General features: G+C 42.4%; 1 protein-coding gene across 6 annotated transcripts in view; it reads left to right on the top strand.

Annotated features, from left to right (window-relative positions):
* APC (APC regulator of WNT signaling pathway) overlaps window positions 1–16185 on the top strand; it is a 113057-nt gene that overhangs the window by 36648 nt on the left and 60224 nt on the right. For 5 of the 6 annotated variants that reach the window (XM_060235601.1, XM_060235604.1, XM_060235602.1 and 2 more), the window contains one exon: window positions 4092–4244. In XM_060235601.1, the coding sequence (XP_060091584.1) occupies window positions 4110–4244 (135 nt within the window). In that variant the 5' untranslated portion in view covers window positions 4092–4109. Of the gene's footprint in view, window positions 1–4091; window positions 4245–16185 lie in introns of those variants that run through there. The other variant, XM_060235605.1, reaches the window with a different exon arrangement.

The following is a 16185-nucleotide window of genomic DNA, read 5'->3' as shown; positions in this document are numbered from 1 at the left end:
AAAAATTGCTTTCAAAAATAGTCTTCAAAATTAGAAATGTAAAGCAAAACTGACAAACTGAGGTAACTTTAAATAAGCTAGCAACCATAGTACTATGCATCATCATTATGATGCAGTGATCACGTCTGAAATATTTTGATAAAGTTTTAATCATGTTTCATTTCTTAATGTGTTATAAATCAAAAAAACAGAAAACATTCATCTCTTATGATGCTGCAGTTTGTTCCCCTTAGCTAAACTTTGAATGATAAAATGAGATATGTTTCAAATTGATATAAACAAAATTCTTGTCTGTGTCAGTAATGTCTAAAATAGGGGGCAACAAATCCCAGGTGCCAGGGAATCATGGGGGATAGAAATTTTATTATGGTTCCAGTAATTTTATGAGTGACATTATTGTAGCATCCTCAGCAGAAGTACAGTGTTTATCATTGTGCATCATAATGTTTTGTTGCACAATATAAAAAATAAATGTGAATGAAATTCTTGGTATGATTTGTTTGTAAAATGAACCCTATACCATGCAGTGGTGGTGAATGAATTCATTCCTTAACCAGTTGCTCTCTGTACTGACTTCAATATTCAATTAAATGTGACTTTTAAAAACAATAATAGAATTAAAAAGCAGGGTTCCCCTACATTTACATATGTATTTAATACATTTAAAATGTATTTAAGACATTTATAAGAAACTATGATGATTTTAGGATCAGATTTGTAGTAACAATAATTAGATAATATGGACATTAAAATATGAAATCCTAAAAGCTAAAAAAAATGGAGTTTGGCTGTGTTAGGTCAGGTGACTAGTAAAAGAAAATTTGTCAAGGTCTGATATGAAATATAAGGATTTTTGTAATGTTCGTGCTGTGCTGTACTGTTCATGATCAAAATGGAAACCTAAGTATACCTCTGAACCAACAAATCTTCATCCACACAGTTCTTATAAGTGAATTTGCACCCCCCCCCATTAGAGCCCTGTGGCGCAGAGTGGTAAGGCTGCAGTACTGCAGTCGGAGCCCTCTGCTCACAACCTGAGTTCGATTCCAGCGAAAGCTGGTTCAGGTAGCCGGCTCGAGGTCAACTCAGCCTTCCATCCTTCCGAGGTTGGTAAAATGAGTACCCAGCTTGCTGGGGGGGAAATGTAATGACCGGGGAAGCAAACCACCCCGTAAAAGACCTGCCGTGAAAATGTTGTGAAAGCAGCATCACTCCAGAGTCGGAAACGACTGGTGCTTGCACAGGGGACCTTTCCTTCCTTTCCCATTAAAATGCAGAACAGATACAGTGGCCTTTCTGAGGAGAAGTGGTGCAATGAACAGCAAGTTGATTTTGGATAAAGGAAACTTGGTTTCCTGACTCTACTCCTATGGGGACAGGTAAGGTCATCAGAGCCCTGTGGCACAGAGTGGTAAAGCTGCGGTACTGCAGTCCTAAGCTCTGCTCACGACCTGAGTTTGATCCCAGTGGAAAATGGGTTCAGGTAGCCAGCTCGAGGCTGACTCAATCTTCCATCCTTCCGAGGTCAGTAAAATGAGTACCCAGCTTGCTGGGGGGAAAGTGTAGATGACTGGGGAAGGCAATGGCAAACTACCCCGTAAAAAGTCTGCCGTGAAAACGTGAAAGCAACGTCACCCCAGAGTCGGAAATGACTGGTGCTTGCACAGGGGACTACCTTTACCTTTTAAAGGTCATCAGCCCCAAACAGTTATAATGTCTTAGTTATTTTTCACAGACAAAGGGCTTCAAAGTATTATAACTAAGGTTTTGAATAAATTACATTGTTGTAGAATCCTTTATAGTCTGGATGCTGACTTCTGTTCTTCCTGGGTAAGAGAGCAATTATACACACACACTCTGCTGGTTGGAGTTGTATGTGCTACTTGCTATTTCAGGTAAATGTCTTGTCTGAACCTAGTAAAAGCAGGGTTAGTAACTGAATAATAGTTAGATCAGGGGTTGAGCACAGTGGGTCTCCAGATGTTTTTTTGCCTACAACTCCCATCAGCCCCAGCCAGCATGGCCAATGGCTGGGGCTGATGGGAGTTGTAGGCAGAAAACATCTGGAGACCCACTGTTCCCCCCCCCCTGAGTTAGATGGAGGATGTTAATTGAGTCGACAACAGAGTGTGTGAAAGCTGGCAGAGCTCTTAGAAGATCTTTTAAGTTGAAAGTTGGTTTTTGTAATGAGGTTTTTGAGTATCTGAAAATGTCTTAATTATTGTGTATGGAATGTTAATGTTTGGGAACAGGGTTTTTTTACTTTTAAGGAAAAGCAGAATAAGTATGTTAAGAATTTATTAGTATTAGTACTCTAATTAATTTCCTCCTTAAGGCTTGTCAGCATAAAATTTTAACATGGTTGTGTGTTAAGGGCTGGTTAACTCCAGAATCTCCTTTATGCAGATTAATTGCTTTGTTGTTAATTATATCCTACTTTGTAACGCAGGCTCCACTGCTGACTTGCACTTGGCATCTGCCGGAGCTTACCTCAGTGTTCCCCACACTCTTGATTCTCATTTAGTCCTCATTTTATCCTACTTTGTCAGAAGTTTTAAAAGGCATTTTTAATTAAATGTCTGTCTTCATTTCTGCTTTCCTTTGAGGAAAATTTCTCTTTGCTGTGGTTCCCCGCACCCATTGTCCATGGTCCTGTCTAAATCTTTACTGTTTCAAACTGTATATTGGTCCTCTTTGAGTGTGTTAGCATGGTGTTTTGAAGACGTTTAATTTGGTCCCTTGCCTATCTTGGATAGTTAAATTGAGCAAAAAGGATTGGGACCAGAATTATAAAGATTTAGGGGGAAGCAGGAAAGGTTACATGTGGAAAAGCTTGTCTTAAAAAAGCATTTTTTGCATTCCAAAATAGAAAATATTTCACAAGTGGGGGTTTTTGTGCTCTTCAACCCTTCTAATTTTTTGTAAAGAAAAATGGTTTTCCCTCCCTCAGTTTTATCCCAAGATTTCTAAGCTTCCCCTTTCCCCAGGCCTCTGAATCGTGCTGCTTTTTTGAACCATCTACCTTTTCTGTTTCCGTATCATTAATATGTCTGATTTTCAACATGGCCAAATCGTTAGATGCTTACATCCATTGATTGGGGCCATGTACAGACTAAACTTGGGAAACTCGGGAAACCTCAGGCTTGTAGAAAATTAGGAAACCTGGGGAAAAACAGAGGGGGAGTGGTGAAATCACCCCAGGTGGAAGAATGTTTAAATGTACACACACAGCACACCTTTGTTGGAGCTTCTGCCACTTCCTTCTTTCTTCCTTTTTTGAGCAGAGGAAGCCATTCAGCAAGAGGCCAAGAACTAAGCATCAGCTGTGTTGGGCACAGAAGAGGCAACATTGCCACTTTCTCCTCCTGCCTAGCATGCATGTGTCTGTGGGTTGAGTTGAAATGCTGAGTGCCTCTGCCCATCTGGGGTGGATGTGCTGACATGATGAGCATGGGGCAAAGGAGGAGTGATATAGAGTTGCAAAGAGGGCTGCATGCCTGTGTGGGGCCTGTGGTGAGGGCATGGCTTAGCTGTGAGGAAGCAGGGTTGGGTAGGCTGAGTGGCAGAGGGGTGACAGCATGGGGAAAAAAGGGGGTAGGCAAGAGAGAAATGGGGACCAGTGTTTTGGGTAAGGAAGGAGCAGGAAGAAGCTGAGAGGAGCAAGTAGTAGTGGGAGGGAAGAATAGAGAAAGGTGGCTAGGAAGTAAAAGAGAAAGCAGGGACCAGTGAGGGAATTTCCTGTGGGTCTCAATAAGCTATAAATTATTCAGACCATGACATATCTCTCACAATATCATTTGAGTATTTAAGCCATGAGGTTTAACAGTAAGTATTAGAATACTAGTATGTTTGGAAGCTTTTTTGTGTGTGTTATGCTGTAAATAGTGGATTGAAAGTAGTGGAACTACAAATGTGCTAATTTAGTTACATTACTTAATGTTACTTAATGTTTCTGTGAACTATTACGCTATTATGTTAATTCTTCAGCTAGAAAATGAAATGTGTTCTAAACAATCAAGCATTCCTCAGAGTTCACAATGATCTCTCCAGAACATTTAAACAAAAATATATATTATTTTTGCTTGCTTTAGGTCCAGGGGTAGCCCAGGATGGCTGCAGTGTCATATGATCAGTTGTTAAAACAAGTAGAAGCATTAAAAATGGAGAATTCAAACCTTCGACAAGAACTGGAAGACAATTCAAATCATCTTACAAAACTGGAAACTGAAGCATCTAATATGAAGGTATAAGCATTATTTGAGTTGATTAACACTCTGGGTTTGCTGGTTTCAATCATATGGTGTCAAACTTGTGCCGTAAAAAGCAGTAGATACTCTATTCTGTTCATTGGTATGATTACCTTCTTCTGCATATGACCTTAATTTATAAATGAGAAAGGAAAGTTGTTGTGACTAGGAGATGCACACTTTATATGTGGATAATAAGAGTCAGGCCTCTCCTGAAAAACTTCCCTTCTGAAAGTCAGAGACCCTCAGGAGTGATGTTAAGTGTTCCACTGAGGACTGCTGCTTGCAGAGAGAGTGAAAATCAGGAAGTCTCCTTGCAGAAATAGAAGTACTTCCTTGTTCTCTAGGGTTTCTTTAGGTTGCATACCACTGTATTTACTGCTACATACTGTTCAGCAGTATGCCTGGCAAACTTGATATATGATGAGGAAAGTCCTCTTTCCACCTAAGACACTTGCAACTTGTAAAGTTGGTGGCATGAGAGGTTGCTGCAGCTTCTTCCTTTGCAACCATAGCAATGTGACAGTCTTGCAATACATGGAAAAGCCTATGCTGTTTGTTCTCCCTTCTCTGGCAGGCAATATGAGGAAGCAGATGTGCTGTAGCATGGGTTCCTCCCATGTTACCTTGATTTTACAAGACAGGATGTTGTAGCTGTTCTTGGCAAAGTAAGAAAGGGAATTTTAATCTTCCCAACATCTCAGCAGACCTCCTTGGGGACAGTGACTGGACTTCAGAGACGGGATGAAGGATACCCATTTCAAACTAAGTGTAAAAAGAAGCAGAGAGGATGTGCCCCCGGGATACTGTATTCACTCCCTCCCCATTCTGTGTCTGAAGAGTAGGTGAGATGCTAGTCCTATCAACCTGTTTCCATTCTGGGCAGGTTAATATTGTATTGTGCCACTGAGAGAAAACCTCCTTATAGCATTTACTGTAATTTTCTTCTTCTTGACTGAAGGGTTCATATAGCCATTGTGGCTTGCAGTTACTGGAAGTTCAACACAGCCAAAGGTTCTACTCCTGTATTTATGTCTAGGCACTGATCAGTCTAGCTGTTCCAAAGGTCATTGGGTTGAGAACAGACCTTAAAAGTATTTAAATACCTAAATGTAATCAAATGAATCATTCAATACATTTCCTTGGGTAAAATTAAGCAAGATTGAGCTGGAACAGTTGTTATCATTGTCAAAATTTTGGGGCAGTTTTTCTGAACAAAGTAAAGTAGTAGGTACACTAAAAAAAAGGAAAAGTTATTTTTAATGATGCAGTGAGGAAGTTTTAAATACAGTAGTACCTATATGTGCCCACTCACCCAGCTGGTGCGGAGCTTCAGGCTGGGTTGTCTCCAGCATGCTGATGACATCCAGCGATATCTGCTAATGGATGGCCAGCTGGATGCCACCCCAAATATATTAGTAGTGGCTGGTTGGTTAAAACAGAGTTGGCTGAAACTAAATCCATCTAAGATGGAGGTCTTGTGCCTGAGCTGAGAGAGGATGGGATTTGGGATCCAACTCCCAGCTCTCAATGGGACTCTGTTATCAGTGGAGAGCCAGGTCACAAATGTTGCCATGTCTGCATTTTTTAATCTTCGGCAGGTCAGGCAACTGGCTCCCTACTTGTCTTTCCTGACCTAGCCATGGTGATCCATGCAATGGTCACTTCCAGGCTGGAGAGCCAGTTTGGTGTAGTGGTGGTTAAGTCGATGGACTCTTATCTGGGGAGAACCAGAATTGATTCCCCATTCCTCCATATGCATCTGTTGATGTGATCTTGAGTCAATCAGAAGTTCTCACAGGGCTGTTCTGCTCTAGAGCAGTTCTGGAGAACTCTCAGCTTCGCCCACCTCTTAGGGTGTCTGTTGTAGGGAGGGAAAGGGAAGGGAGATTGTAAGCCACTCTGAGATTCATTTCGATAATGAAGGGTGGGGTATAATTCCAGTCTCTTCTTTTCTTCTTCTGGATTACTGTAATGCACTCTACACAGGGCTACCCTTGAAGTTGACCTGGAAATTGCAACTGGTCCAGAATGCAACAGTGTGTGTTTTCACAGGAATATCATTAAGACCGCATATGCAGCCAGTGCTCTGTACAAGGTTAGGGTCTTGACTTTCAAAGCCCTGTATGGTTTGGGACCAACATATCCTCAGGACTGTCTGTCTCAATACGTCCCTCAAAGAGCATTACATGTAATTCCTAATAGGCTTTCCCTAAACTTTGATAAATCTAAAAGTATGGTGTTTGGGTGGAACTGGAAGCTTACTGACTTGATTATACAAGGCATTGAACAAGTCAAAAGCTTCAAATATCTTGTGGTTCACTTTTACAACAATACTAGCTGGGCCACACATACTAGGGAAATGGTGAAATCTTTAAATAGTACAACTCTTGCAGTTTCCCGTTTTTTCCTTCACTAAAAGTACATACCTGCAGTCCTTAAAGTATTTAATGATAAAATCTGCACTAAACTGTTACATGGCACTCCAGACTTCCTTTAATTGTCAAGACCCCTCTGCAGTTCAGGAAATCACACAGTCTATTAAAAAAATAGCAGGTTTATTCACTGACAGACATGGAGGCAAAACGAGTTTTGCAGAGACTGGCACTCTCCCTCAGACGCCCCCTTATATATAATATATAATTTCAAGTAAGTGGGAATGCTAAGCGGGAACATTTCACAGGCAATTTACGACCCTCCCTCCAGAAGTCTTGAGAATGCAGGTGTTTTCTAATCAGTGTCTGGTTCAGCAACTGGCCTTGAAATTGTAGTTCAGGCCGGCAGAAAGACTTGGGGTAACTCATTACACAGATAAGTGAGGCCAAAAGCAGGGAAGCAAAGCAGCAGTGTTAATGAAGTATAGTAAGGCACGTTACAGAAATGGTAGAATATAAAATCATGGCGAGACTCTTGACATTAATGAATTGATGGAACATGCCCAAGCTAAGTTTTTGAGGAAAATTTTAGGGCTCCCAGTGTGTGTATCTTACGTGTGACCATATGTCTGAACCAGAGATGCTTAGTTACAAATGCTTGGGTTATAATAACGATTAAATTTTGGCTACGCCTTCATTTTAGATGTAATCCCAATAGAAATTCAAGTAAGTGGGAATGCTAAGCGGGAACATTTCACAGGCAAATTACGACCCTCCCTCCATACACATATGCTTTCTGAATCTCATCTATCTTATTGGTTGGGCTATATTGATGAAAAAAATCTCAGTAATTGGATTTAACATCAGTGATTTGATCTTGCTCTTGGAGAGCCAGACTTTTACCTTGATCAAGCAAAGCCTTATTGATATTGAGTTACAAGAATTGAAAAGCCTTGCCTCTGGCTAATGTCCCCCCAGTACGTTGGGTTCTTTCCCCTGGTTTTACCCTGCCTGAATATTTATCTTGTCTGTGTGATCCTCAGCTTCGTAGGGCATTTATGCTGGCCCGTTTTAATGTTCTCCCTTATATGGTGCTATATGGGAGAGTTAAGAAAATTCCATATTCAGAAAGGTTGTGTCCATGTGGGATAAGGGAGATTGAAGATAGCGATCATGTTCTCTTGCATTGTAATTTTTATTATAATCTTCATGTTTTTTTAAAGCCTTTTCTGCAACCTTTAGAAGGCCGATCTGAAGACCTTACTTTTTTAGCCTTGAATAAGTGCAAAATCATTAAATTTGTAGCAAAATTCCTCTACTATGCTTCTAGGAGGAGATGCTCCTTTTGTCCATAGATACTGTTGCAATCCATTTGGCTTTGTGCTGTTATGCCAGTAAAGATGGTGCGTGTATGTGTGCATTACACTCGATGAATCAACATTTGCTGTTGGCCCCCAGCCTGAAGTAGGTCCACTTAGCGTTGTCCTGAGCCAGGGACTTTGCAGGACTTGCAACAGTTTTGCAGACCCTGTAACATGGAGATGTTCTGCAGACCTGTGGTTGATGCAGTGGAGCTCTATCAGTATTGGCCTCTCCAGTGCATTTTCATCTAACATGATCTTTTCTCATCTTCCCACTGCCTACAACAGTGGTTCATCATCTGTATGCACATATAGAAACAGCTGTACTTAGTGCCACAAATGAAATGATTTTATAATTAGATTTTAATCATTTATTAATGTTTTTGACTGTTTTATTGCAACCTATTATATTTTTATATTCTGGTTCTGTATTGTAACCTGCCCTGAAACTTGCCATGCAGGGGAAAGTGGGCTAGAAATTTAATAAAACAAAGATAAAATAAAATGAATGTAGCTATTTCAGTATAAAGGGAATTTTGGAGTTTATGTATATTATTATCATTATTATAACGTTATTTCAAGCTGGTTTTCCTATAGTCCTGGGGTTAACAAGTTACACATTTTCCGTATCCCTCAGGACCTCCAGTACTTTCATACACGGTTAGCATGTAATGCTTACTTCTCTATTACAATACAGAACTGAAATGTTTATTAAATTGTAGTAATTATGGTTTTAAATAATAATTTACTAGGCCAAAAACTGACACCAAATGCAAGAAAGTTAAGAACTCTGCCTAGAATATTTCAGCTTCTCATATGCAGAGGATTCCCCAAACAATCATTGTATTGTGACACTTGCTAAACAAATGCATAGAATTTCTAGTAGGCCATAATAATAATTGGATGCACAAGTCACATAATTGCATTTCTGTGGAATACTTTCTATCCAGCAAGAATCTAGTGGTCAGGTGCATGAAAGAGCAGGGAGACCAGCACCAGCTCTTACAGTGGCACGCTTCTCCCCCTTGTCCATTCTGGTGGTGCCCCACATATTTAAGATGGCTTTTTAACATATATGTTAGCTTTCTTTAGCTAACTATCTATCAGAAGCATGATAAAAATATTCAGGGGGCAGAGGGTTTCATCTCTCTTTTGTATATACCAGACATTAGGGAAATGGTGCTGTGTAGGTTGATGTTTTGCCAGAGGCCGTTTTTGCTGGAGACAAGGATTTTTTGATGGATTTGGGTGGTAAAAGAAGCTTAGTGAAGCAAAGTATTCCTTTAACACAAATGTGCTATGATTATAGAAAAGAAAACAAGTTATACAATATGAACGTATCATTTTCTTACATCTGTTTAGTTGCTGGGGACTTCCTATAGCAACAGTTGTTCTCAGCCACTCCAGGTCTCCAGTGATGTCCAGTCACTATTGCTTCATCTTCCTTTTATACTTTTCGGCCTGTTTCGATGCAGCCTAAACACCTGGCAATCATGTTAATTTGGGATTAATGCATGCAGCTGGAACTTTAGCAAGGCTGAATAAGTAGGAGGAAGTAATCCTGCAGCCACTTTGGTTATGGAACCTGTTGCTAATATTGTTTGAAGCCAGAATAATGTCAGTAGAATAAGGGGGAATCCCATATCTCCCCCAAATGCTGAGCCTGGTAAGGCTCTAGGCCCCAGTGCTTACCATAGAGCTAAGCTGCCGGAATCCTCCTTTCCTGGACCAGCTGGTCAGCAGCAGATGCCAGCGTTCTCCTCCACTGTACTCAGGCCTACAATGGCTGCCAAGTTTCACCACCACCAGGTCCAGAGCAGCTGCTATACTGGAGCTGTGACTGGCAGGGGCTGCTGAGCTTGAGTAACTGCCCAGAGAATGCACTTTTATTTGAGGGGATTATCCCCCTACATTTTTTTTAATTTAAGGTTTTTCTGCAAACTTGAGCAGTCCCTCAAGTTTGCTGAAACATCTCTTTAGGCTCCACATGAACCTTATTTGTGGGTTTAGCTATCTAGGGGGGCTAATGGTGTATAGATACTCCACTTTTCTCTCCACTGGAAACCCAAAACAGCTTACAAGATACACTTGATCTTTTCCCCCTTTGGTTGCCTCTCATGAGCTTCTGTGAAAGTATATGTGCTGTGTGGAAGAGGGGACTGCATGGGAAGAATGCAGGCTAGGAAAGATTTAGCTGTTTCCTGCTGCTTTTCTTGCTTCGTTCACTGCTCTGGAACTGCTGTAAAGCTCAGTATGACTTTGGACTTGCATATCTTCAGGAGTGCCTGCTTCCATTCAAACCTATCCATCTACTATGATCATCTTCTGGGGCCCTGCTTCAGGTGCCTGCAACCTGGGGGTAGACAGGTGGCAGTTTGTGAGGGGGCTTTCTCAATTGTGGCACCAGCATTATGGAACACCTTCCACAGAAATGTTCATCTGCCCTCTGCTATCATGGTCTTTAGACAGGAGGTGATTTGTTTCATTCTCCCTCTGAGTTGGAGGCCATCTTGAGTGCTTTCCACCATCTTGTCAGGGAGACAGGAAATAGAATAATTCTTCTTCCTCTTCCTTGACCCTGGAGCACCCAGCTCTCCTCAGTTTCTTTCCTGCCTCTAGGGAGAGAGCAACTAGCTAGCTTAGCTCCTAGAAGATAGGAAGCAATTTTAATCCTATTCTTTATTCCTAATCTAATTCTTCCCTTTTCCCCAACCTTACTGCTCTGTCTAACAATCTTCTTAAATTCCAGTCTGTTACACTGAGCTACTTTCACTTTCCATCTGCCTTCACACTTTCACAGTAGTTGGGAGATCGGTGCGGTCGCGGCTGCTTTTAAAACGGCTGACTTTTTTTTTTCTTTGCCTTCACTTGCGTAGTGCGGCAAAGAGTGGCGGATGGAAAATTTCAGGGACGAGTTCCTAGAAGACGCGTCCTCCATAAGTCCTCGCGCTGAGGTTTTGGGAGTGGACCCTGGGACCGGCATGCCTTCCCAGCTTGCTGCGGTTCCCGGCAACGTTGCCCATTTTAGTGACTTTAGTCACCGCGGGCTGAAACGTCCAGGGGCTTCAACAGAAGGGCTTGAAGTTCCTCCCCACCAGAGGCTCGCATCTGACGGCAGCCATTTTGAAGGAGGATTTTTGGCGCGTGTTTTGCCAGACAGGCGTCAGGAGCCTTATGCTTTGCCCCTTGGGACGGTTACCAATCTTCCGGCAGGAGACAATACAGGAGGCCAACCCCTATCGGATCACACCTCCACGGTCGACCCAGCCCTAATACAACAAAGTGGTAATGTACTGTACCCTAAAGGGCCATTTTCTATTGAATTTATGACTATGCTCCAGCAAACAATTAGAGCAGAAATGTTTAATGCCTGTCAATCAGGGGCTATGGGCATGGGGTCAGTGGGATCCAGATCTCCTTCCCCTCCTTCTTCCTCTTCAAGGCGCCCAGAGAAAAATCTTTCCAGGGAGCGCAACTGGCCAACTAAGGCAGCCAGAAAAGAGATCTCTAACTCTAGATTATTACAGGAAGATTCAGAGGAGAATCAGTCGGATGTGGAGTCACAATCCAAAGATAAAGAGAGTTTTATTTCAGATGAGGAGGTGGAGGATGTCTCTGTCCCAGAGCAGTCAGTTTGCTGCTTTGAAGCTGATGACTATCAGTATTTGTTAACCAGGGTCATGGCAGCACTGGTGCTCCAAGATTCTGCCTCTGGGGAGGAGAATCCCAGTACCGATACCAATCCCAGGAATAAAACTACTGGGGATAGGGAGTTTTTCCCAGGCTCACACACCACTACCAAGGTTTTCCCTTTTCCACAATTCTTTGAGAGACAATTAAAAACTGAATGGGGAAAACCTAACTCTAATCGGCAGTTTCCTGCCTTTGTAAAAAAGTTATATGATTTGCCTGTTTTTGCAAACGAAATGTTGCAGGTTCCAGTAATGGACGCACCAGTGATGGCTCTTCAAAATCCAGGTTTGGTGTCAGAAGACGGGCACGGTTCCATTAGAGACAATTGGGATAAGAAGATTGACCTAGCCCTAAAAAGATCACACAAGGTGATAACTATGGCAATTAAGGCATGTACTGCATCGTCTATTGTATCTAGAGCAGCCATAGTCTGGGCTAGGAGACTCTCTCAATTGCTACCAGAAAATAATAAGAAATTGATGGAGGGAACCACCAGACTACTTAAAGCAGCCGAGTTCATGGCCAACGCTTCTCTAGATACCTTCACCTTCTGTTCCTGAGGTCTGGCGTCAGGGGCAGTAGCCAGAAGAGGCATCTGGCTTAGAGCATGGCCTGCAGACAACTATTCCAAACAAATTGTGATATCGTATCCGTTTCAAGGAGAAAAGCTCTTTGGTAGTGCCTTAGATAAGATTTTAGTGGAAACCAAAGACAAAAAGCCATGCCAAGGAACATTTGCAGAACTGACAGAAGAAGCTTCTATTCTCAGTCCTTTCGTTCCTCACACACATTGGCCGGATCAAGATCCTATGCAGATAACAAGAGATCATCCTGGAACCAACCAAGACAACCCTTCAGAAAAGGGTTCAATAATCCTAGATTCAACAAGCAGAATTCAGAGCGTAGAGACAAGCAGGACCGGGAGCCAAAATTCAACAAGGCGTGACTGGACTTCAACTCCGGTAGGGGGAAGACTTCAATATTTTCAAGACGCTTGGGAGGCTTCCCAAACAGATTGCTGGACATTAGAAATCATGTCATGCGGGTATGCAATAGAATTCAAAAGCATTCCACCGGAACGTTTTCTGGTGTCCCCGATCCGGAAGAACTCTACAAAAAGATCTATAATGAACAAGGCCATCACACATCTCTTAGAGATCAATGTCATAGAACACGTTCCAACAGATCAGAGGGGTCGAGGTGTTTATTCAGTAGTCTTCACGGTTCCCAAGAAACCGTGGAGAGCAATACTTGAGCTAAAGTTTCTCAACAGATTCATTCATCTACGACACTTTCGTATGGAGATCCTGAAGTCAATCACAGAGGTCTTACAACCAGGAGAGTTCCTCACCTCACTGGATCTCATGGAAGCTTATTTGCACATTCCGATCCAGCTATCTCATCGCCGGTTCCTTCGGTTCTGTGTGAGGAACAGACACTTTCAATTCAGAGCAGTTCCCTTCGGTCTAGCCACGACCCCCAGGGTATTCACGAAGGTGATGGCAAATGTTGTGGCACATCTCAGACAACAGGGGATACATGTTCATCCATACCTAGACGACCTCTGATCAGATCAGCGTCCAACCGGAAAGCTCTGTCGGATGTCCAAGCAACTATGCAGTGTCTACAGGAACACGGCTTTCTTATAAATATAGCCAAGAGCTCTCTAGAACTAACACAAAGGTTGGAACACTTGGGGATGATTATAGGTACACAAAAGAACTCTATCTTTCTTCCGAACGACAAGATACAGAAAACCAAGCAACTTGTGAATTTAGTCATTCAGAACACTCACACTCCATTATTGACTTTAGCCAAATTGATGGGTTTGCTCATTTCAAACATAGATGCAGTTCAGTGGGGCAGATTACATACGAGATTGTTACAAAGGTTAATCCGCCCTCACCAGTACCAGATCATGACAAAACAGAATCCACAGATCAAGGTCACATTAGAGGTCAAGAAATCTCTGATGTGGTGGTCCAGGGATTCCAATCTGCGACAAGGGAGCATTTACTATCTTCCCAGAGAGATGCAGCTGTTCACAGATGCCAGTCTGTCAGGGTCGATGGTTACCGTCAGAAACCCAACTGCCGATCAATGTATTGGAACTACGAGCAATACGCCTAGCCCTGTTGTTCTTCACCGATCAGGTACAGAAACAGCAGGTACTAGTAAAAACAGACAATGCGGCTGCAAAGTCCTACCTGAACCATCAGGGGAGCTCGAGGTCGTCAGCTCTGTCCAGAGAAGCAAAGACATTATTCAACTGGGCAGAACACCACCTTCTTTCCATCAGGGCAGAACACATCAAGGGCATTGCCGATGTTCAAGCAGATTGGCTCAGCCGAACAACCATACAACCAGGGGAATGGAGATTGAAGACGTCAATATTCCAGCAGATAGTCGAACAGTTTTGTCAACCTATAATGGACCTGTTTGCTTCTCACGACAACTACCAGGTAACAACCTTTTGCACCAGATTTTTTCACCCGGCTGTGGCAGCGGTGGATGCACTGACAGTGAGTTGGCCTCAGGACCTACTGTATGCCTTCCCCCTGATTCCAGTGTTATCAAGGTTTCTTCGACAGGTACAACATCAGAAAGCACGTGTCATATTAGTAGCCCCATGGTGGCCACGATGCCCATGGTCCTCATCTATCCAAAGGCTATCAACCACTCAACCTCTCCGGCTAGAAATCATTCCAGACATGTTGACGCAGGGTCCAATTTGGCATCCACATCCAGATTGGCTGCAATTGACTGTGTGGAAATTGAACGGTCTACATTCCTGAAGTTAGATTATTCTTCAGAGATCATTGACACATTATTGGCCTCCAGAAAGAAGTCCACCATTAGAATTTACAATACCACTTGGAAAGCTTTTCATAGGTGGTGTCGCAGAAAAGCAAAAGATCCACTAAAGCCATCAATTAAGATGGATTACTATCTGGACTGAAACCAGCCACCTTACGGAGACAGGTAGCAGCACTATCTTCCATATTGGGACTGATACAAGGTAAAGATCCTTCCAAGCACGCACATGTATAGAGGTTCTTAAGGGGAGCCACCCTCAAGTGCCCTCCACAGACTCATAGGTTTCCGACGTGGTGTCTACGCACTGTCTTGTCCGCACTCACTAAAACACCCTTTGAGCCTATTCAAGGCATTTCTCTAAGATGGTTATGCTTAAAGACAATCTTCTTAATAGCGATCACTTCATTAAGAAGGGTGTCGGAGATCAATGCACTGTAAAGAAAGAACTTTGTATTTTTCACAAAGACAAAGTAGTTCTTCGTACAGATCCTACTTTTCAACCCAAGATTGTGTCAAAATTTCACAAGTCTCAAGAACTTCACTTGCCATCATTTTGTCCAGACCCTAAACATCCTAGGGAGCGAATGTGGCATAACTTAGATGTTAGACGCTGTCTAAAAGCATATTTAATCAGGACTGAACCAATCCGGAAAACGGATGCCATGTTCATTAACATTGCACAACCAAGATTGGGCCAAAAGATGTCAACTTCAGCCATCAGCTATGCTATTAAACAATGTATTGCAGAAGCCTATAGAGTAATGAAATTAAAAGTACCCAGAGGTATTACAGCACATTCAGCTAGAAGTGCTGCAACTAACAAAACCTTTAATAATTATGCCTCGGTAGATGAGTTGTGCAGGGCCGCAACATGGTCCTCTATCTCAACATTTGTCCGACACTACAAATTAAACTCCTACAGTTCAGCAGAAGCAGCATTTGGCAGAAAGGTTTTACAACATGTGGTCCTAGAAGAGAGCGATGCCCCACCCAGTCATTAATTTACTGCTATAGGAGATCCCAAGATGGCCTCCGACTCAGAGGGAGAATGACCATTGGTACTTACCGTGAGGGGTCATTCTCCTCTGAGTACAGGAGGACATCTTGCCCACCACGTTGCATCGCTCATACTAGGGTCTATTCTTCTATATCTATTCCATTTTCTTCTGCTGCTCTACAGTTCTTTACAGTTCTTTATGTTATGCTTTTTGCATATTAACTGACTGTTATTACTGTTTCCATATTGTGAGTAAGGTTGATAGTTTAGAGACTGCTTATCGGAGTATCCCAGCTGAGGAGATCTGGGTGATCCAGGGTCAAGGAAGAGGAAAAATTATTATTCTATTTCCTGCCTCCCTGACAAGATGGTGGAAAGCACCCAAGATGTCCTCCTGTACTCAGAGGAGAATGACCCCTCATGGTAAGCACCAATGGTCGTTCTGCCTGGTATTTTTTCATTGGTCTCTCCTTCCTGCTCTCTGTTTTTTGTGCTGTGTCTGAGTTTTTAGATATGTATCTTACTTTTGATTTTAACTGGTTATATGATCTGTTTTTATAATGCTATACTTTAATTGTTAACTGCCTTTGTGGCCCTGCCACCAATCTGGGGGGGCAGGGGGATGGAGATTTCTTGGAATTACAACTTATTGTCAGACTTGGGTTCAGTTCTGGAATAAATGACAGCAGTGGAGG

Source organism: Heteronotia binoei, chromosome 4 (genome assembly GCF_032191835.1).
Source record: "Heteronotia binoei isolate CCM8104 ecotype False Entrance Well chromosome 4, APGP_CSIRO_Hbin_v1, whole genome shotgun sequence".
NCBI lineage: Eukaryota > Metazoa > Chordata > Lepidosauria > Squamata > Gekkonidae > Heteronotia > Heteronotia binoei.
The sequence above is the reverse complement of the archived record's forward strand: the minus strand, read 5'-3'. Positions and strand labels throughout refer to the sequence as shown.